Below are 24,619 nucleotides of genomic sequence, written 5' to 3' on the forward strand. Positions count from 1 at the left end.
AGGTGTGGCTGGTGACAGGTTCTCAGTTGGTGCTGGATTTACAACCCCAAAACACCCTCTGCATGTGTGTATGATTGAGTGTGTGTTTGTGTCTTGCTCTGATAGTGGAGAGAGGAGAGAGGTACTGAAAAGAGGGAATGAGATGTAGATAAATAGCCATTTTAGAGGATTCCTCCTCTCCTGCAGGCATGGGTGACTGAAAAAAAGCTGTAAGTAGTGAGAGAGGGACAAATGGAGAGAGAGAGAGAGAGCAGGTGTTGGAGAAACAGTATAAAAGGTAAAGTATCAAAGCATGCAGTACAATACTTAGATTCAGGCCATCTCATTCAAAATGACGGGACACTACAGTGTGCCACAGCTTTGTTAAAGATTATACACACACAACATCTCTGACCACACTTACATGGTGCAATGGAGTGCAGTAGATTGCATCCAAATCACCGTTGTGAGGAAGTAGTCGGTGGCTGAGAGCCATTTCTGAGTCGCCCCTTGAAACCAGACACTGGATCAATATTCACTTTGGTTTGAAATACCCCCAACATTGCTACAAGAGTTGTTCAAAGTGTTCAGAGAGCCTTGTACTGTATGTGAATTTTGTTATTGCTAGCATTAACTGAGGCTTACATGCCAAACAATGTTTGAGAATTCAACATTGAACTTCAGTTGTCTGGTGGAAAGCAACACACCATTGGTCACTTGTGCTTTGCCTCTATTTCGATCACTTTTCTGCTTGTGCGGAAGTTAGCACGCTAACCACCTCTTCCTGGGATGACCAGTCAAATTTATAACTTTCTGATAAACTTACCCATACAGAGTCACATCCAGTCTGGCCTGAGTGTGTCGCACTTCTTATGCAGTGTAGGGTTGAAACAATTCATCGTCAACTATTTTGATCATCGACTAATGGCTTTGGCTGTTAAATACAGTGTTGGAAACTGTTACAGTCACTAGATACTTCTCCCAAAAAGTAACTGAATTAGTTACTGACTTACATATGATAAAATTAACTAGTTACTAGGGAAAGTGACTATTGCATTACCCTCATGTACATTTTAAATGCTAAAAGATTTTGGACCTCACCTCACAGAACTTAAAATTATTGTGCATGTTCAATTATTTATGATACATCTGAATATTATAATGACATGGACACTTGCTGTGGGACAAAGACAGTCTAACATACCTGGCATTAGGTTGCAATTGCTTGACACCAATGTGGATAAGCACTTCTGTACACGGCATAATGTGCATTTAACGAATAAATTATTTACTTGAATTCTTTATGGAAAAGTAATGGCTACTTTAGGAATGGCTCGCCATTCCTGTTGTTGATCGTTTACTCGTATTTTTGTGTTTGCGACGGTGCATGCTTTCATTTGTGTGTCAACACCTGTCCAACTCTGCCTCTAATTGGCTTCCAATGTAATTTTACTCTACCTCAGCCAATCATCATCACTCATGTGGTTGTCTCATGCAGAAGAAAGGTAAAAAAAATCTTTGTCTCGGTTTAGAGAGATCTAGTTGGTCTGATGAAAACAGCTTCAATGAGCTTATATTTAAATTCACCACATTTTTTGACAGTAACAGCATTATCGTGATTGAAACAATAATCAATTCGACTAGTGCAGTGCCCATAGAAAGTATGTATTCCTATAGTGGGAGCTGAAGAAGAGAGCTCCCACTACCCTGCAGGTAATGAGGTTCTACAGGTCGTGAATAGCCTACTGTTCTCTTCATAGAGGCCCTTGAAAACAGTGAAATGCTGCAACACACGTCCTACGTAAATGAATTCAAAAATCTTCTACTGTCGAGCTATTAGGGCTAATGAAAACTGTCGGGCTAGGCTATGACACGCGTCAATACATTAACAAACATCTTTTGTTACCAGTAGGCTATTGTCTACATTATCGCAAGGTATTTCACTGTGCTTACTATGAAAGACAATCCTGACGGCGCCCCCGCCTGGTGTAGCGTGATAAATCAGCGAAAATTGAAATTACTCCAAAAAATGTCAATATCAAGGATGTACACCATCGGGCCATGCTCAACCCAGATCTAAAATTTTAGCCAGATATGCCTGTCACAGACACACACACACAGACACAACTTGCTTTAAAGATAGATTACTCTACTGAAAAAAGTACTTTTTAATGCTGTGACTCCCATCACTGGTTAAATATGAATGTGTTCTTGTTTCTTTGCTCCATATAACAAACAAAGAGACGCATTTTGGTTGGTGGACAAAACAAGACCTTGAGCCATAATCGTCAGATTAATCGTTAGTTGCAGCCCTAATGCAGTGTACATTGAAGTTTGGTATTGAAGCTTGCTATTTTTTAAATGAAATCCTAAACTTCAAGTTTGTATGAGTCACTAATAACAAGACACTCTTATCTAACCAGCTTAAGTGCTTGTTCTTAAATTGGTGTAAATAAATCACATTGATTGACCATTAAGAACATTCCTGATGAGTAAATCAGTAAATTCTCATTGTGTGAAAAATGATACTGTCTAAGCAGCAGCAGACATTCTTGTAGGGTACTCCATTTATTTACATCCCCTATTTTTGTTGTATGTCTATGGCTGTTGTTTGGTCCATACAATGTCAGACATGCCAATCTTGTTTTGTCCCTGAAACAACATGATTTAGTTTACTTTGAATGAATTATTTGGTATATGAAGCAAAGAAAAGATTCACATTTCATTGTTATTATAAGAAAAAACGCTCAAAAACAAATTATTTATCCATTAACATTAATTATCAATATAATCATTGATGAGGTTGTGTATGGAACATCTGACTAGAGAAAAAAAAAAGTACAGCAATGAAAAAAAAACAGGGCCATATTTTATTCAATGCTACAATGATGTGATTCAGTACACAAAATAAAATATAAAATTGCAGCCCTCAACTCGGCATAACACAATCTACAAATTTTGTCTGCATGTCAGAGAAACCTAACATCACCAGTGCCTGAATGTTAACACACACTGGGTTTCTGCAGGACACTGACAGTAATGCCATTCCTCCCTCTTCCCATTTTCAATCAGATGGCATCTGTATCTATCCTCACAAAAACTGAGGGTAACACTCCCCATGCTGTCTGCCATGTGTGAAACTAATCAGAGCCAAAATCTGCTCTGTGCGTGCGTGTGTGTGCGCGTGCGTGCGTGCGTTCGTTCGTTCGTGTGTGTGTTTGCCTCCAAAAGCCATTCACACTTTGCTGTGAAGTCAGTGATGCTGCCACTCCTTGAACATTGCCCTCTTTCACACAGACACACACTCACATACAATCTGTCTCTCTCAATGCACTCCACACACACAACATTGCTTATGCACATGCAGCTGGTGATGAGCAAATATTCTCTCTCTTGTAAAGTGTTGTGGGCATAAATGTGTACGGCAAAATGGGAATCACTGGATTGTGGCGAAAGGCAACCGCCTTGCCGCCCTCCAGCACTGTGGCCTCCTGATTGGATATCTCATTATCAATTACCTCATAAGTGGATGTCCCGTTGAGGGACCATTCTCCACTGACAAAAAAAAATAAAATAAATCCATCCTCTTTGTTTTGCTTGGATGCCTCTCTTTACAAGACATATTGCGAAATGGGATTCCTGTATTCCACGGTTGCAGTCGAGCCGCCTGCTCATTTACAGACATGACCGCTCTGTGTTAGTCCCAGAAGGACTCAAGTCAAATATTCCGAATACACATCTGGCAGGGTCTCACCGCACATCCTGCTGCGGAGACGTCCATGTCCCGATGCCCGCTGTTCTCAAGCGCCGCTGCTTCATGTGGAGCGGGGCCCTTCGTTATCAAACGGGCTTGAATAACGGACCCCGTCACTTTGGGCAATGACATTTTAGCATTCAGCGGGACATGTAATCTGTCGGAGCACCTGTCTCAGGGTCTGCATCTTAGCCTCATTTAACCACAGCTCATTTTGCTTATGGAGAAGGAAAACGCAGATTGTGTTCAGTCCTGAACTTGATGATACACAATTGTTCACCAGGCAAGTAGTTGTAGTATCTCAATGTATGTGGAGATAAGAAGATGGACTACACCTATAACTCTCATCCTTATATGTAGACAACAAGAGAAAGAATCTCATGCCTTGGATGAACAATCTATGGTGGCATAATTATAAGTCCTCCCACACAATGAGCTATAAATATTACCCTTGGTCATTCTCCAGCCAGCCTGTACACCAGGTGGAGAGCACAGGGTAAAGAGAAGCAATAAACAAGTTCAACTGATGAAGGTGAATTCATAGTTAAGTCTGTCACTAAAATGATAATTCATCTGTAAACTGCACTTGACAAGGAATAGATGCTGTGATAGTTTTGGTTGATAGCACACTTGTCATTGCACCAGGCAGAAGAACAGTATACTGCTCTTTCTCTTAGGGTCACTGATACAGTACATTCTGTTCAAGCTTTGTCTGTCTCCGTCTCCACGCTGCTGCTCGAGGGAATGCAGAAAAATGACAAACACAATACAAAGGACAATCTGTGGGAAGGGCTTCTTAAAAGATTTGTCATATTCCATTGTGCCATGCACAATTACAACAAAAGGAGGAGAAATTGCAAACTGATTTTGGTTCTTATCAGCCGTTGGCTTTACAATCTAAATAGACAGTCTGTTTTATTTGATTTGAAATGGAAGAGCATGATTGCTTAGATCAAAATAGAGCCATCCACAGTAATAGAACCAAATGAATAGCCTTTTTTTTGGAAATATAATGAGCATATACAGTACATAACCTCATTTGTACTAGTGGAATGACTTTGGTTGGAGAAAAATGGGCTTGAACTTGAGTAAGGACAAGATGATAGGTTCAGACAGTTGCTTTGATGACACTCATGCCCTTCCCTGAGACGTACAAGATGCTCAGCACGCAGTAGGTGAAGGTAAAGTGTGTGTGATGTGAACCTCAGTTTCTCAGATTTCTGGGACATACTGGAATACATTACATGTGCCTGTTCACCGTGTCTCGTTTTTGGGGCGACTGCAAAGAGCAATTGAGGAAAGTGGATTACTAACGCTAATGAGCCTCACTCTCTCCCTCTCTCATTCTCAGTTTCTCCCCTACATACATTTCAAGACATTCCTCCCATGCATTTTCTTCATTCATTATCTGCAAATCTCTAACTTGCCTGTTTTACATCTTGCACAGCACATTTCCTCTCCACTCCCCCAGTCTTTCTATATTTTTTCTCTACTTCCTCTCTTTTCCTAATCCCCTCTTCTTTCTATCACCTTCCCTTTGCTTCTGCCCCCTCCCACGAGCCTTTTTGCATCCTTCCCTCTGCATCTTATCCAGTATCCTTGCTTCTCTCCACATCATAGCCACCCCTTGCTTTCTCTCCTCGCCTCACTCTCTCTCTTCCTTCCTCCCTCTCCCTCTCTAAGGACATGAACCTCACACATGGCTTATTGATTTCCTAAAGGAACACGCAGGCATTTGGCTGCTGTAGGGCCCACAAATCTACACATGGAGGATTTGAGACACAAGCATTTAGGTATGCTCATATAGACAGTATGTACAGTATGCATGCACACACACCCAACGACGGCGGACGTGCGCTGAATATTTAGCCGATGCCAGGATGATTAACACTGAGTTTATGATGGGAAGAAGGAGGGAGAGAGCCATGTGCCTGTAGATGGCAGAAGAGTGCTTTAAGGAACTGTGTGGGAGCAGATCTCACACACAACGTGCACGCACACACACACACACACAGAAACAAAGATACAGTCACCCACACACTCAACCTCACATATTGTCATTAACTTTCACTGGGGCACACTCATACCTGTAAAGATATTCCTTCACCTCGCATAAATTCACTGAAATTATTACAGACCAACAGCCCACTCACTCACACACACAAACACACACACACACACACAAACGTGCACACAGCTGCACTTGGACTGGAAATGAATGGTCAGAAAGTCCAAAGTACTGAAGCTAATGTAATGCTTTGATTATGATATGGGAATGAAATTGACCAGTGACATGACTGGTTTCCCAAATGAAGTTTGCGTATTTCCCTCAGGGTTGCTGACTAAAAAACATCTTACATTTAAGTAATATTGTATTACTGTTTAAAGTTATAGTAAGTATTCTCCTTTTCAGAGACATTTTCATGCCCGGCACCCATGTTGAGTGCATGGGTGTGTTGGTCTCAAAATTAGGTGTGGTCGGGCACACCGCTATCTTGAGGCAGCAGAAAGCCACTGCGACATTGACCGACAAAAACCTGGTCCAAAGTGAATGGTGCAGTATTTTCATGCTCATTTAAATGGGGGCATTAATTCACAATGCATGCACACTCTTGTTACACACACACACACACACACACACCTCAGTGTTCTCCTCTTCCCCATCAGTTAAATGCTGATTGAATCGGTGCAGTTCCTTATCCTGGGCAGTCTAATGGGGTTGTTGATGGGACAGAGGATCAGTAGACGGTGGCGGCAGAGAGTTCACCAGCCAAGGACCAAATACCCATGAGTGCATGGGAGGGGGGGTTGCTGGCTGCCGGAGGGGTGTTGCAGCCCCCTCCTGTGCATTAACAGGCACCGACAGACAGTCATATCCTTCAGTTCTCTATGGCGAGGTTACACGACTCATATCTGCTGCTGTTCGTCTGTCTCTTCCTCTCCTCCATGAGTAAACTGTTTTACAGAATAACAAGCAATTTGTCTGACTTTTGGCACTTTTTTTTTAACACTGCTCTTTGAGCTAAAGTTTTTTTTTGACTCTGCATTTATTGAGTTTGTGCACAGGCAGATCCATCTCATACACTCCTGCATTCGCCATTTAAATAGTAACGCATCAAACATAGGTGCACCTGGCTTTTAAAGGACATAGCAAGGCACAAATCTTAATAATAGGGTAGGGTCCAAAACACACCTATGGATAATTCAGACACTAAATACAACCCCTGTTGTGCCTCATGCAGTGTAATGTGCTAGACATCGTTTTTGTATTTACCAGGAATAATGTCTTTGTTTATGTGGCTACAGCTGTTTGCAGCTTGGAATTTACTTTATTAGACATAATATCATCAATTATAAGATAAAGGTAAGCAGCATAATGACATACAACATAAATAATGACATATAAGGATCCGATAAAGAGGAATAATGGCCAACTATTTGCCAATATGCAAATATTTGTATAACAATTGGCATTTTACCAGTATGTGACTGCATTATACGTAGTTCCCTTTCAGTATATTTCAAACTCACCTTGGCTGCCAACACTTTGGTTGGATTATCCAAAGACTGAAATGCCCACTAGCTCCCCAGATCTCTTAAGTCAAATGGCCTTTAGATCAAGGACTCAACTTTATCTCCAGTCAGAACACGGCTCGTTCATAACCTTGGAGCAAAACCACATGCCATGCAGCAAGAAATGGATGGTCACAGATGGGCAGTGATGCTGTGACTTCCTGTGAGGGTCCATAAAAAATGCATCTATGTGGGGGAGAAAGAACCCTGGCAGATCATTCAGTTAAACTCAGCTTATGATACCTCCTGCACATCAACTGTATTGTTTGCACAGTGTTTTCTTGCAGTGAAATGGTGAAATGGTCATTTTCATTAGAAAAGTAGTTAAATGCAATTAAATTCATCAGGTGTTTTAGGAGGAAGTTGTCTGGCCAGCCATGCTGCTTTGAGTGCATGGCTTTTTGTGAAGGGGTTTGATTAAGCTGAACTTGACAAAGCTCGAGCACAGCACGCTATATTCATCACAGAACCAGTGAGGACAACGTGTCCACAGAAAAAAAAAAAGAAGAAAGAAACACTACTTCATTTTCATTCGGAAAACACCTGAAATGGTTACTGTGTGATATTTGTGCAGATCTGCGAGAAGCAAACATGCTGAAATCTCGATTATTTGTTCAGTCCGACTAAAACTCCAGGATGAGCGTGATTCTAACACGACCTCCACAGCGACGTGAAAGTTTCGGACGTGTTTTCTTTCTCCCAGTTCTTATCCAGCCAGTGAAGCACTGTCACTGTTTAGTATAGTCACTGCAGTAGACTAAGCTACACCACCCAAACAAACCCATTTTCTTTCTCCTTCTTACTTTTTCAGTGAAACACGTGGTCATATCATGACACTGAATACAACTGTTGCTGTTTTGGGAAATGGATTCATGAGTATTGAGCTACTCTTACCTCTTTGTCTTTTAAATATTTACACAGCATTGAGTACAAAATGCACAATGGAATTGTTTTTTTAAACTGAAAAGCTATTTGCAAGAGCTATTTTTTTAGGGCAATAAAAAAGTGATCCAAGTTCGGTTGAAATAGGGAAAGCAAATAAGTCAATGACAAAATTTTTCACAGCAGCGTTCAATACAGCACACAATAGCCTATGTGAATCAGTTTAAAGCCAGGAGACTAACTCACTGCCTCCCTTCACTTATGCTGTGTATTGACTCAGTGTGGATCATGTTGTTTCCTCAAATTATTCCAAATTCTGTTGAAGAGGGGGATGTGTGCAACCCAAGAGCTGAGAGACTGAGTTGCCAGATGAGTCAATTAAATCTAGTTCACACTACGCAACTTTCAGCCCAATAATCCTCTTGCTGATGAGTTTTGCCAGTTGTGGCTAATTGCCACTAATTGTCTCGTGATTGGCAGTTGCCAAGTGTGAAATATGCAAAGACATGGCCCGTGGAGACTCACGGATGACTTGCCAATGACTCGCCGATGCCTCCACATGCTGGAAATTTGATCGGAGTCTGCTACGACCCGCAGGCATGCCAGCCAATCAGAGAGCGGGGTGAGGGCGGCTGCAGGAGTACTATATCAGATCAGATCATTCCTTATGTCACCTCTCTTTGTAGTTTTTTTGTTTTTATGATGAGACACAGCACAGTTTGTCTGCTGTAAGATTAGTGCGTGACTTAAGGGGGCAACCATGATTTAAGGGTAAACATATATAATAACATACTGATTACAAATGAATGTGTTTCCTTTAGGGATACAGGTGATGTGCGACATGTCTCGACTAAATCAAAATCAATGACATGCTGTGAAGAACACAACAGTGTCACTTTGCTTAAGTGTCGCGGAATGATAAATGCAAACTCTTCTGAGTATTGATTTCATTTCAGAAGACAAGTGGAGCCATGAACAATGACTGCTAAGCCTGATTGGTTGGTCCATGTGACTAATTATTAGACCAGGCTGACCACATGGACAGTAAACTCCCAGTCGGACTTGACTTTCAGTTTGAATGTATATTCCAAGTCAAATTGTTCCTTATTTGTGTTTTTTTTTTTTAATTGTGCATTCCATTCTTCAGTGCATTTTGCCACTGGCCAAAACTACCTACGGTTCACACACCCATCCCATGTTGGGCTATTATTTCCGACCAAAAGCACGTGAATAGAAGCAGGAGTTAATACGGAGGAGCACTCTCAGGCAGGGAGGAGAAGAAGAAGACAAGCACCAGCCGCTACACAGGAGAGAGGAGCTGAGTGCACCAAGCACAGGAGGGATGATGCATGACTCCCAAGGTTTCTGACAACTGGAAGGATTTTCATATCATCTTTTCCTCATTGGACCAGTACAGAGAACTGCACGGGAGGACTGTCTCGTCGTCACCAGCAAGATCTGGTTTTTGTTTGGTAAGGGAAATTAAAAAAAAGGAGTGACAGGTGATGATGCGTCTGTGAGCGGAAGCCAAATGAATGAGAGGACGGCGGAAGAGTGATTCATTCGTCTTCTGTTTGGAGAGGTAAAGACGCAACAATTTTAACATCGACGTTGTTCGTGAGTGAAGGAAAAGCAGGAGAAGAAAAGAGAAGAGGAGGACGATTTTTTTGGACAGACGCGCAAGTCCAGAGACTTGGTTTGGATGGTCGTCAAACCGCAAAGACGTTCATTTTTCCCCCCCCACAATTTTCCGTCTTTTCTTTAAGAGCACGAGAACAGTAAGAGAGCAGAACAGAGGGAGATTCTCTTAAGAGATGCGCGCGAAGTGGAGACATAGTGCGTAAAACGGCACGGGAGGAGACGCATATAAAAAAAAGAGGGGGAAAACTATAGGCTACAGAGAAAGAGGGATATATCAGAATGATGAGGGGATGCGGGACACAGGAAGTGTGGATTTGATGCTCTGCCTCCTTCTCAATCACTCTTTTGCACGGGAACGGGACGGAATAGAGAGATATTGACTGCAAGCGTCGTTAAAACCCAGCGGAGAGTGGATTTAAAGACAGAGCGACAACCTGTGCGCCTGTCCTCCGTCTCTCTCCGTCTCCTCTTCTCCCTGCGTGTCTCCTGTTTTTCTCTGGATTCATTTTATGGATATGAAGGATTTATCTAGTCTGTGTTAGAGGGAGGAATAAAACGCACGCGTGTCACCCCCTCTCTCTCTCTCTTTCTCTGTCTCTCTCCTCTCTCTCCCTCACTCTCTCTCTCTCTCTTCCACTTTCTCTCTCTCTCCCCCCCGTTTTCTGGATGTGAAGCAGCATGCGGCCCGGTGAGAGCTTAGAGGGCTCGCGCTCGGCTCGCGGAAGATGTACTGATGCTGATCATTTTGCCAGCAGCGGCTGTCTCGCGCACCCCTCGTCGCAGAAGAGGAGGATGAAGAGGGGGACGACGAAGAGAGGGATGAGAGGGATGGACGAGAGGATGACGGACCGGGGAATGACGGCGATGCGCTGTTTGCTGTGGAGTCTGGTTCTCTGGTCGCTGTCCGCGCGCGCGCAAGGTAAGGGGATGCGACACGCGCGCACACGCAAACACCCCCCCCCCCCCCCCCCCCCAAACACACACACACACACACACCATCACGTCTTGTGTGAGTGTCTTGCTTATGCTGCAGTCATTAGAAATAAGGTGCTCTCTCCTTCAGTGTGTGTGTGTGTGTGTGAGTTAGAGAGAGGTGTGTGTGTGTGTGTGTGTGTGTGTGTGTGTGTGTGTGTGTGTGTGTGTGTGTGTGTGTGTGTGTGTGTGTGTGTGTGTGTGTGTGTGTGTGTGCGCGTGTGCGTGTACGTGCGTGTATGTCCGCGCGCAGGGGCGTGCGTGGATATATGGTGTGTTGCGGAGGAATAGAAACTGGTCCAAAGGGAGGATGGAAGGAGAGAGAGAGAGAGGGATCGAACCGGCAACAGCCTCTTTCCCTCTTTTTCTGCTTGCTTCAGTTTGCTCTCTCTCTCTCTCTCTCTCTCTCCCCCTCTCCCATCCTTCTCTTCAATACAGCCATTGAGCTGGTAGCCAATAAATATTCTTGCGGTACCTCTCGGGCTGTGGCAGCGAACGTGAGCTGCTTATTCCAAAGTGAGAGTGTGTGTGTGTGTGAGAGTGTGTGTGTGTGAACGTGAGTTGTTTATAGTTATAAGACTCATGCTTACGCAGCATTTTATTCCCCAAAAATCCAACTCCCATGTCCATTTAATCATTTTTCTGCTTTATTTCACTCCAAATATGTTATATAATGGTGGTGCCCCCCCCCCCCCCCCTCTCCACCTCCATCTCTCTCTAACACACACTTTCTGTCCCTGCACCCCTCAAAATCCCCCCCCCCACCTCCCTTCCTCATCTCCCAGCCCCCACATTCTCTTTTCCCTTTCTTGGGCGAAATAAAATGTTAAAATATTCACAGTATAGCACACTCTCTATTTCCCGCTTTCTTTGTCTGTCTGTCTGTATCTCGGTCATCCTCTGCTTTCCATTTTTTTTTTGTCGGGGGGTTTCTCTCTGATTCTTTTCTGGAACGCTGTATTAAAACCAGAGACGGAGATAATATACTGTACACACTCATGCAAACACACCCATTGCTGCGTCAGGTGGTATGGAAATGATCTTTCAACATCCCATCTTGAAAAGAAGAAGACGGAGGAGGGATGGTGGTGCCGGGGAGGGAGGCGATGTATCAGGAGGGAAGAGAGGAGGGTAGAACGGGCTCACGAGGAGGAGAACGACGAGTGACAAAAGGAAGGACAACTATCACAATAGAAAGAGATGGAGTAAGTTTAGAGACTAAGTTTCAGACTCCATATGTCGTGAGTCTGTGAGTTTGTGGAACAGTCCAGTCAGATTGATGGGAGGGCATTGTGGGGGATGAGATTTGGTCAGCAGAGAAGCAGAGAGGATGAGACTGAGATTGAAAATCGTACAAGACAGCATCAGAAACCCAAAGAATCCATCTTCGGTGCGAGCTAGTGAGAACCATTTGTCATCGTCACTGTACAGTCGGCATGATCCTCGCTGTAAGGAGATCGCGTGTAGGCTGACGGGGCAGAAGCGCTATGGATTTCTACTGTGATTAAACAAATCGACAGTGGGGAAACGTCTAGACACTTGGCTTTTGGGACATCACAGACCGCAGGGTTGGACTTTCACTCTTGTTTGAGCCTATTCTGAAAGTTTGAGTTTCACTTTAAAAGTGAGTGATATCAGTGCTTTTCTTATTAAATACTTTTGAACTCTTCATGGGAGGAATTCGGGCCTCTTTAAGGCTGGTTGAGAAATGTGTTAAATTCCAGTGGAGATTAGATTAAATAGTCAATCAAGCCTTAAAAATCAACAAATAAGAGCAGAGGCTGAAGTGAAAGGCAAATAAATGTGTAATTAAGGGTCCCATGCTGACATTTTGCGAAACCAAGGCCTTGAGAGAAAGACTGGAAAATTAAAAGCAGCCACCAGCCAACACTTTTGGCTGTGAATGGTAAATTAGTCTACTCAAGTGGCCATTGGCAGGTAACCAATCATTGTATAGAGCTGCAATCTTATTCTAAAAACCAATCTGGAAGTTAAAGTAATGAAATAGGCATTAATAGATTGACACGCTGCTGAAGCCTGTAGACAAAAACATTAATTCCTCAACTTACTTAACACATTTGACTTGGAAGTCGCAGTGCCTTTTCCAAAGTAGGGATAATAAAAGGTCTCAGCACTCCAGGTTTTATTGTGTGTTGGGCATGTCTCTTTTTATTTGTACATGTTTGAACAACTGTAGGAAGAACGCTTAGCCCAAATGAAGTTTCCGACTGAGAGGAACTCGTCTCATCTCTACCCTTAACCCCCCTCTCCTTCTCTCATCTGTCAGATGTGTCCTGTGACTCCAGAGGCTTAATTTACTCACCAAACACACTAAATTAGATCTGTGTACATGCACACAAGAAAAAACCCCAGAGACATTTCTCACCATCACCCAGGCACTAAATTTATTCTTGATTATATCCAGTCACGTTAGAATGGAAGTGAGAGCTCATATCCAGCCTCACGCCCTGCACCTTTACGATGTATAACCTTATCACAGATTTCTTTTAACAGTGGGTGTGGGTAAAATAAACTTAAAATTATAGATCATAGTTAGTTTTATGACTTTTCAGCTTCTTAAATGTGAATATTTTCTGGTTTCAAACAAAGAAATCATTAAACAACAAGACATTTGAGAAAATCATTTGGAGGTTTTGGAAACCAATCAACTAATTGATTACTAATGATTACTCAAGAAAATAATAATAATAGCTGATGACTACCCAATAAGTCGTACGTCTATTACCACAAGGGGGCAGCGGCAGCAAGCTTTTTGTAGGTTGTGAGTTTGTGGAAGTGTTTGGGGTTCCTTGAGTGTAAATCCTAGCATAGCTTACCTCGTAGCAAAGTTAATTTAGCCCATTGTTACCCTGAATAATCGCAGGTAATCCTTGCCTGTTTTTCTGCCTCATCGGTTCTGTATGTTTGTTAATTTATTTCACTGTTAAGCTCTATTTGGACGGGATTAGTTATACATGGAGAGGAGGGGTAAAGTAATTATTACCAGAGCTTCTCAGTGATTTTAGTCCTTTACGAATGTGCTATGTGCAGTAATCATAACCAGATGGTGTCAGTAAAGATTATAGCGGCTTTTACCTCAGGTAATACTAATCCAATGTGAATAGACCAGCGGTAAATATATGCATAAATATTACGTTATATCCACTCTATGTTAGTATTTTTTCCACGGATTCTCAAGTATGCAGGTGCAGGTGTGATCGGACGACTCTGTGTTAAACCTCAGGTGTTTTCGGCATACGATGAACACCAAAAAAGGTTGAAAGCACTTGTCTGCGCCACGGTCTGCACCCCAGTCTCGAACTGAAACCAATGTTCTCCCCAAATTGTAATTAAACACAGCGTTTCCTACCTGGTCCAGTTTGGCGTTTTAGCTTTTCTTGTTGCTATGTTGATGTGTATGTGCTTGTGAAGCAGCTTAGTACGCAACATAGGAAGCTACTTCATATGCACATGATAGGAGGTGACGGAGGTGCATAAATCAATTTACCCCCATCTACTTTCGGTAGTTTTACAGAGATTTCTTATCCTGTGTCAGTTGGCCATGGATATTTCGGATGCCCTTTGGTAAAAGTATATTAAGATTGCTTCTTTTTTTCGGAAACTGAAGTTTGCATCCTCTTCCCCCTACACCAGAGTCTGTCTGTCCCCTGCTGCATCCATCTGTAAGTGAATTTGTGTTACTTTGTGACTTCGGTGTTTGAATTCCTTTGTTCAGATGTACGCGAGCAAAACACAAACTAGCCACACGTGGCAGCAGTAGACCAGCAAGTCCAGTGTCCTGTTTGCTGATTTGGCTTTTCAACCAAGCTGTGTTGTCATCAAGACGCCACGTCAACAGTCGGCGTTAACGTTCACGTTGTCATATGGCATTTTTGTTAATCCCATAAATATCTGTACTGCTATAATTGTGTGAACGATATAGCACCGCTGTAAGTGATGGTATGATTTCATCAGCAGTCAATCAAAGGGCTAACTCTGCTCAATCATCTAGCTCTAATTATCAATTAGACAGTCAGGTAATCCATCTCTGGTCATCTGCGGGGCGAGGAATTAAACTGGTTCTTCACGAGGCTAGTCTTTAGCATGTGACCAAGCAATTAACCTGGCAGGCTAAAAATAGCTAATTTAATTTATATTGATGAGGCATGGAAATGTAGTGCTTTGTTCTTGCAACATAGCTAAATTGAAATTTATCAGTCATCCCCTGGTAGCATCTAGTAATTGAATGCGGCTCATCAGTTGTGGATTGGACGGGCTGGCGGACTCCGTGAAATGGTCCTCCAACTGGGTTTTATAACCCATCGCTGGATATCAGAGATTGATTGGTGTAGTCAACAACTCTGATGTCGATTATAAGTCATTGATTAATGTTGTCCATAATTATGCCACTGCTAATCATTTACCTGCACATTTTGGTCATCATTCTGTGCTGTCACTTATCGATTGATATTCTTGGTACGATTAATAGACTGGGTAATTGGTTAGCTTGAAGGCGTCTTTCTGGTCTCGCTTTGTGACATATCGCCATAAATTTGCACTATTAGTACACAGCGTGTACACACACACACACACACTGAGGACGGTACTCGCATAAGAACATTAGCACAACTCAGACTTATAGCCCACGTTTAATCCTGTTGACAGCCTCTTGAACATGTAAATAATTATTTTGTAACTAGGTAGAGAGATGGGGGGGCGGGTGGGAGGGACTAATAATGGAGGGACAGCATTAAACAGTTGAAGGTGTTTAGGATGCATGGTGGCATTAGCGAGATTATATAATTTAAAATTTCTGTCGCATGCATCCCTTGACATTGAAATTAACAGCATCTCACCTCTCTCCTTTGATCACTATCTCTTCTTTGCTCTCCTTTCTGTGTTTCATTTCATGTTTCTCACTGGTTTTATACTGTTGCATCTCTCAGCTCCCCTCTCTGCAGCTTTCATACACTTAATCCTCTCTTCCATTTGCAACCTCTACAGAGTGAATTTTTAATCACACCTTAATTAATTGCCATCATACGATGACAGTGTGAGTTAGAAGTGTGACACTCATGTCGCACAGAGACTGACACCAGACAGTGCGTGCAGTTATTGTGTGGTATGGGTTCATATTTCTGTTTCTTTAACATTGACCAAGTGGTTTCTTGTTCTTTAAATATAATCACCCTGTGTTCCTCATGTGTGCAGTGATATTATTGGATTCAAAGAATAAGCCAACACCAACAGCGACCATCTTTGCATATCTACTTTAACATAGTGAACGTGTTTTAGTTCACATTAATTAATGTTGTGTACGATAGTGATGTAGGCAGCATTGCTGTCTCCCTAAAGCTTTTTTTCTTCCTAAAGGCGAAAACACTATGTTGTGATTCTTGGGATAATTGTTGCCTGTAACCTCGAGAGCAAGTTGTTGCTTCATATTTTAATGAATCTGAAGCCTTTGATATTTACCATTTGAGGGCATTTGACATTCAGTTTGTATTCTGACTCAATCCCCTTCTCTTTGTGTGCTCTTTAACAATTTTCTCTCTTTTTTCCCCGTTGACTTGAAAATCTTTGCGTATGCTTGTGCGTATTATTTGTGTTGGTGATCTTTCACTGCTTCATCCTCCACATTTTTTCTCTCCATCCATCCTCCTCCGCCCCCAATCACCCAATCACACATTCTTCTCTCAGTGCCTTCACCGCCTTTTTTTTACCACTGCATCTGTCTCCTCTTCCCTCTTACTGCCTCTCTTCTCTCATTTTCTATCCTCCATTAGTCTTGCCTGTCCTACCTCCAGCTTCTATTCTTAGTGACTTTGTTAGGTGATGGTAGTAATAGGTGGGCACTCACAAGGTGCAGCTCTGTTAATCTTACTCTCTTCTCCAACAACAGGTGACACATTTCATTTCTTAAACACAGATTATCACCCGAAATGGTGTGCCTTTTAGTATGCAGGGTGCCATTTCTACTTCTTAAGATATTCAGATGTGTGTGTCCCTGCTGTGAGGTTTGACATTTCACCTTAATACAGCAGTCTCTGCAACAACATCAGTGTGCTGTAAAAGTGAAAGAAGTAATCATTTTCCACTCTGTGACATTAACACAGCAAGAACCCACTCAAGATAGTGTTGTTGTTCCGTAACAATGTGTATCATTTGTAACTGTACATAAATACATGGTTGCTCCATTAGCAGCGATAGCACAAAAACGTCACATTAAGTGTTTTTGTGTATAAGCTTTAAGTAAAACACTTCCTGGTTGATTCATTTAGTCAGAACGTGACTTTTTGGACATGCACGGTTTCTGCATGACGGGTTGCATGTCTCGTGCTCACAAACATCTGTCAGTCCTCCATACCCTCTTCATTATTCCAAAGATGATTATAAGTAGACATGACGTGAGCATGTTGAATAGGCAAGCGCATGCGCACACAGGCAAACTAAGTACACAAAAAATATGTTGGGCACACCAAGATAGCATGTGTTACCCTGAGGGGTCTAGCGGGCAAACACATTCAAATACATGCAAATCACACAAGTGCACGAGCACACACACTTGTACAGTGATGGGGGACAGGCACACACGCACACACACACAGACTTTTTCTGGTGTGTTACAAGGAAGGCAGATGAGAAATTAACAAAGACAGACAGCCGCATATCCAGCTGCTTCTCCCTGTTGGTGTGTGGGTGCATGTGATGTTTGTAAAGACTCATGCAATATCAGTATGGACAGAGGTGGGGGATATTTGAGCTTGGCGTCAAATAGGAAATTCTCTATATAGGGGTATAGATGGATGGACACATAAAGAGCAGTGTCGGGCAAAGGTTCGATCCCTGGTGACAGCCTGAGTCTGTCCCTGTCAGACTGTCCTTGAGGAAGATACTGATGCCTTTAATGACTGTGTGCTGCCCTCTGGGGAAAATATATAATGTAGCTGACATGAAATCCCTACAAGACCAGGATCGCAACAGAACATGAGTGGAATAATAAAGATAATTCAGCCTCTGATTGAAGAATACACAAGGATAGAAACGATAATTTCACTTTCATCGGGAAATCATCCCAAATGCTCCGAGGACCAAACCATGTTGGTCTCATGGCAACCAAAGATTAACTTGAGCTCAATAAATTTAATGTCATCCCTGTCACCCAGCCTTTGATTTATACCTATTTTAACGAATAGGCTGTCAGCTTCTAAGTTACTCATCCTGGATGTGAGGGTGTTACTATTCATGCCAAGCAAACAAAAACTCCTTCTGCCTTTTTGTCTAAAAGCAGTAAGATTTTTCTCCCACGGTAACATTGTCCTAATTTTTGACCATCGAATCCAAATGATGCAAAAAGCTTTTATTTATTTGTTTAATGGATAGCATACACATTTAATCAATGTAAGATAATCAATCTTTTGCAGATGTATAAAATATAAAGCATTCATAAAGCTTCAGCTATAACCATTAGTTGCAAATGAATGTGTGTCTAGCAAGTGAACAATATTGTTAGTAATAATGCACACTATTATCAGCAGTTATAATCTATATCCAGGAATAAGATATTTAAGTTTAATTATAATAGCAGTGGTGTGATCCCCCAATGAATACTTATAGCATGTTTTGTTAATTCTAAGAAATAACCTTTTACTTATTTTACACCCAGTTTATCTCTATAATATAATTATTATTTATATAATAATAATAATAATAATAATGCATTATATTTGAAGGCGCCTTTCAAGACAGTCAAGGTCGCATATGTATGTATATCTGTAGATACTACTAAAACATCTAAAACCTGTAGGACATCATATACCAATGCAATATATATGGGAGCACAAAGGAAAATGTTGTGAATAAAAAGTGTTTGGTAATAGCTAAAACACTTTGGCCATTTTAAAACAAAAAACAAATGTCAGGCAGGATTTTTGCCAGTGTAGGTGTGAGAAACGTGTCTGTTATGTAAGATGTCCAGTTCATGCATTAAGCCTTTCAAAGCTTACCATTAAATAACTGCTCTAGTTACTGTTTTTGCTCATTTGCTCTGTTTACTAATTATTCTTATAATGGTTGAAAGGGACTCATTATTTGGACATTTATTTATTATGTGTGGGTTTTTTATTATGGAACATTCAGTTCTTTTAAGGCAACACAAACAACAGTGTGACACAAGATACATAGCATGAAAGTCATTTGTTTGGTCAGTTTGTGAGTGAAAGTGAATCCTCAGTGAACTGAACGCTGCTTTAATTGGATTAATGAATCCTACGGGGAGACTGGATAATCATCAAACGATTTAACAGAAGATGTATGATTTTAGTGAAGGAAAAAAGAAGGGTTTCCAGGACAAGTGGGGATAGAGAGAGAGCGGTAGACAGAGTGAGGAACAGCAGGTGTTTTTGTGTCTTGTGTTTTTAGACCTGGTGTGTGTTGACAGGTATACCCATGTGCCCCAAACCCACTGAAACATTGCTGTCAGCAAACATCATACACACTTTGTTAGCTAAATACATAATTTCACCACCTCATGCTGTTATTCTCATGAGATTAGTTAACTGTCTTATTTTGCATTTATTCCTTGTCTGTGTGTGTGTGTGTGTGTGTGTGTGTGTGTGTGTCCTCCATTGATTTAAAAGCGGACATACATTTTATGACATGTCTAAATCTTTGCAAGTTATTTGGTTGTTATCATTACTGTAATGGTGCAGTTATTCATGCGTGTGCTGCCTCGCCTCTTCTTGTAGTCTCTGCAGGTGATGCATTTCTTGTCTGAGTCTTGCGCCCTGGGAGCCTTTTTGTTCTGTTGGTTATTCTCTCTATGCGTGTGTGTGTGTGTGTGTGTGTGTGTATGTGCACAGGATGCCCGTGTGTGTGTGTGTGTGTGTGTGTGTGTGTGTGTGTGAGAGAGTGTGCTTGTCTGCTTAATTCCCAGAAAAGACTCATTTCCCCAGCAGGCACTGTCAGGCTGTTTGTGGGCGCATTCAGTTCACAGCTGTAGGCTACTGCTGTCACCTCCTCTCCTCTCCTCGGTATTTTATTATAAATGTATCTTCATGTCACCCGACACTGGAAAACTAAACCCTCATAAGACACTTATAATTTCAGTTTGCGTGCAGCTATCTATAAAAAAAAATGTAAAGGTAAAGATCCTTCGAAGGTGGCTGTTAAAATTACTCCAAACAGACTGTCCAAGCAAGTGACAGCACAGAGAGTCCAATTTTTTTTACACCAGTGTTTAAAGCAGCTCACACTGAAATTACTGTTTCCAAAAGCTCTCATGCTTCAGTGGCCACGAGCATCACCTAAAAAAGGAGGACACCTCTGCAGGGCAGACAGGGGATGGAAACCAGAGCAGCTTCAGTCCCAGCTACTGTCTGTGTATACATTTACCCACAGTACTAAAAATGGCACCAAAATGGCCTTTGTGTACGAAACATATATCAAAGCCTAAACATTATGCAACAGAGTTAAACATCAACTGGTGAGCTAAAGGAAGTGGGGATGATTTTACAGTATGTTGGGCTCAGCGATATAAAACACTAGTATTGATCATTAATGCAAAGTTTAAAGCGGACCTAGACTGGAATTTGCAGTCTAGGTCCGCTTTAAGAAGCCCTGAAGGTTCAAAACAAACAGTTCAGCCACTGCTGAGAACGCTGCGTTGTATTGTGATCTCGGGTTCAGCAAGATCTCTGAAAACCCGATCCGGACTCTGGGTCTGACTCCGGGTCAAAGTCATAAAAGGGACTGTGGCGGGGAGTTGTGAAGAAGCTAATTTTAAACATTGTTAAAACAATGTTTTGATAATGAGTAGCAGTGCATCCACCGTTCCAGAGGGGGGAGCTGCACTTCTGAGAGCGGGTGTGCTGAATATGTCACTTCTGGGTACTGGCCAATCACAAGACAGTTGGGAAGGCTCGACACTGGCTGGCCAATCACAACACAGTCTGTCTTCTGGGTGTGAGAGTTGAGTCTGAAATATCGCGGCTGGGGAACAGCGTCAGAAAAGAGATAAAAGATTTCTATCGGCTCGTTTACAGCAACTAGGAGGTTTTTGACCATAAAAACTAATTAACGTATGTAAGTAGACCTCCATAACGAACATATATGTGCAACAGGACCACTCTATGTGAGCTTTAAGTTAAAATTGATATGAACTGTATATTGCACCCAGTCCTAATTTGATATCAGAACAGTTTGGCTTTGCACACAAACTTGTGTTGGGAAATTAACCTGTATGCGCTGTACGTGACAGAGGTGATGGCATGCAGCCTTTGTCCAGCTCACACACATACAAATCTCAGCAGGGCGTTGTAGTGGACAAGAGTAAACGTTCTGATCTTTGACACAGGCCGTCTGTTTCTCGCAAGGTCCGACCCTTCCCCGCGCCCTCGCTCCCCTTTCTCACCGTCTCCCTACCGCTCTTTCTAAGCGACAGTAGGTCAGATGGAGAGCAGATGCTCGACCGTACGACCTCAACCAAACCTGACATCACAAATCACTTACTCCCGTTCTGTCAGCTTCCCTTGCTAAATGTAGTTTTTTCCCTCCGGAGGATATTTTTCACCTATTTTAGCCATCCATCCCGGCATTCCAGTGACTGTGATGGAAACGCAATGAAGCTGGAATAAATGTAAACAAATTTGAGCGTCATGATTGACATGTGTAATTCACCTTAGGGGTTTTCATTACAAATATTGAACATGATTAAATGTTTACTGGTGATGTTGATGTTGATATGGTTCTGCTGAGGATTCACAACAGAGTTTAACAAGGTGAAGTCTATAAAATGACCCTCTCAGTCATAACCTCTGTTTGCTTCTGTCAGCATTCTTCAGTCAATTTCTTAACTCCATCACCCTGAACACAATGTGATGATTTGTTTGCGTGGCTTTTCTGGTCAGACGGCTTCATGTTAATACCACAAATGATAAAGATGAGCATTAAGTTAAAAGATGTCTTCTTTGGCAAGTTTCCTGTGATACACTTTGCCTCCGTTTCATTTGGTGCCAGTGTTGCTTTAGATGTTATATGGGTTCACAGAAATAAGGCTGTGGTTAAGTGGTTATTTGGCTTGTAAGGCATGGGAGACTTTTTTGTTCTCCATTTTGCTGCTAATACAAAACCATAACCATATTTTGTTTGTGATGGTGTGCTTTTCCACCCAATTTTTCTAAAATGGTAGTTTCAACAGCACTGAATTGTAATGAGAGCAACAGTTTGAAATCAGGAAATATTGTAGTAAAAGAAAGAAAAGAATGAAGGCAGAAGTACAGGGAATGTCAGCATATCATTACTTATTCCTAAGACAGTTAATGTAATATTTACTGAATTATACTGGAGAAAAATCTCAAAGACGTGGACTCCCAGCACCATGAGCCATATGCTCTCATTGCAACTCTCAGCCATGTTGTCATGTTGCTTCCTCAATCTCCCAGAGTTAATTTACGGTATAGCCTCCAACAAACAAAGGAAGAAAAAGCCCTTTCTAAGTACTCGAAAATGTCCAAATGCCTGCTTGAGGTAGAGCTGAAACGAGTTTCTGGGATCAAAAGAAACGGAACGATAAAAGGATAGAAGGGATTGGAAGATCAAAAGGATGTGAGCCACCAGATGAGAATTGCGCCTTTATACAACAGAAATCAACAAAATTAGAATCCATTGAACCACACGGAACACATTTCTCTGGACGTCGTGGAACCGATTAGGTTCAGTTTCTGCAAGAACATTGTTGTTGCACTTCACAAAAGCTTTAAAAAGCCAGGCTTCACAAAGCATCTGTGCTTTCGATTTTAAAACCTGTGCAGAGCAGTTTGCCTCTCCTACAATATACACAACATATAAAGCGCTTGACAAACCTTTATTACAATGGGATGATGTTTTTTGAGTCATTTTTTTTCACGATCTCTCAAGAGTCAAATGTAAGCAAAACAAGCCTGTGTCTGCCTGTCCAGTTTGTTCTGATCTGAAAGCTGCTTTAGCTGTCAATTAAATCAGGCTGGGAACATTAGCCAAAAAGTTATGTAGTCATTTATTTTGTGGTTTCAATTACACTTAAATACACATAACAGCTCATGAAACCAAGGATCTAATGGATGGAATTAATAATTTATCTAATTCATTCTTAAAAAGTATGCTAATTGATCAATGCACCTTAAAAGTTTAAACAAATGATTATAAATTGTGAGGCAACGCTTTGTCAGTGTGGGGTTTATATTTATAAACCATGTTTTGGCACTTTTCATCTCCGCAGTTGTAGCTCGGCTCGTCACGGGTCGACTCTACTGGTTTTTATAGTACCTGGTATCTGGTGAGGCTCCAAGCGACCTGAGCTGATACTGAATGTGACGAAAAAGACTTAAAAGTCCCAAAAACATCAGTTAATCTCCAACATATCTAAAATCTCAATATTTAACAGAGGAGTCTGGTGTATTTAGCGACAGCATTGCCAAAAGCTGGTGATCGTGAGCCAAATCACAACCTCTTCTGCCGTATTTTAATTCAGCGACTGTGTCAGATGGAGTCTGTGCTCCGGTCATGCAGGAAGTGCTGAACTAATCTAGGGCTGCAACTAACTATTATTTTCGTTGTTGACTAATCTATCGATTATTATTTTGATTAGTGGACTAATCACGATTATCTCTGTTAGCACCTGTTTTGGACTTTTTGTTAACCTACATACAGTGGACTCACGCGTGTGCTTTAATAACACAACATTTATCACAGTTAAATACCTGGAACAAATGATCACAGATTTCTTACAGCTTAAATATAAAATTAATATACTCCAAATCACACAGTTGATAAGTGAAAGACGTTTACAATTCATTATAAACGCGAGTATCGACAGGTGCTGAAATTAAGTATGTCATTTTCCGATTTATAGATGGATATTATATTATGTACTTGCATCATAGTCTGATGGTTAATTAATAAATGAGCATGTGATTTAAAAACTGCGAGGTACCAACGTTATTTTTGAACTCACTTCTCTGTGGTACGTGATGATACAGCGGCTCCGGGTTGTCGGTGTTTAAGGCGTTCGTGCATCGCCATAGTGCTACCATGGAATGAGCATTTAACGTGTTTCGATGGTTTATTTTCAGTGAAATGTTCCCAAACTTCGAAAACTTCCGGTCGGAGTTTTCGAGACTTCTTCATCCGTTTCCGCCATAATTTGTGCGTTCTTCTTCTCTGCTTCCTTGCGGGATGCAAACAGCGAGCAATACTGCCTCCAGCACTTCCTGTAGCTAGTTCTGGATAGCTCGTGTGTGTGTGTTTGTTTACACTGCAGTTACAGATGAGCATGAAGCGGCCGGTGTGTGATTTACAACAACAATAACATGACGCGTCGACGTTTCAATATTATCGCCAAATTTTCGTAGTCGATGTAATTGATTGCATCGATCGGCTGTGTAGATCAGTCTCTTAGAGAAAGTGTTTCCTTGCTTTTGGTGATGTTGTGTTGTGGCAGATGTGCCGCCCTTCAACGTCATGCACCATGATGAATTGTCAGCTGAGTGTTGAGCACTAGCACTAGCTCCGCTTGAATTGCTGCCTTTTGAGAATCACTTGACAAACATGAGATGTTCATCTTCATGCTGGGTAGCTTGTGGATGAAAGAGGGTAAGGGCTTTCATTTGATGGCTTACAAACCAAAACTCATCTATTGACGAGGCACAGATGGGGAAAACAATGCCTGTTTAAAATTAAGAAAATGCTGGTATCAATGAAATCCATGCACATCCATGATAACTTGTATAACCTTTGGCAAACGTGAAAAGCCCCGTCACACAGGGACAGAAATCATAATGG

At 41.8% G+C, this 24,619-nt stretch overlaps 1 protein-coding gene across 1 annotated transcript in view; it reads left to right on the forward strand.

Annotated features, from left to right (window-relative positions):
- Window positions 1–10,507: 10,507 nt before the first annotated feature.
- csmd3b (CUB and Sushi multiple domains 3b) overlaps window positions 10,508–24,619 on the forward strand; it is a gene marked incomplete at both ends in the record, with an annotated part of 347,168 nt that continues 333,056 nt past the window's right edge. Inside the window, one exon of the mRNA XM_083899904.1 lies at window positions 10,508–10,748. Coding sequence (XP_083756030.1) covers window positions 10,508–10,748 — 241 coding nt within the window. The remainder of the gene's footprint in view (window positions 10,749–24,619) is intronic.

This window comes from Microchirus variegatus, assembly GCF_963457635.1.
Source record: "Microchirus variegatus genome assembly, chromosome: 13".
Taxonomy (NCBI): Eukaryota; Metazoa; Chordata; class Actinopteri; order Pleuronectiformes; family Soleidae; genus Microchirus; species Microchirus variegatus.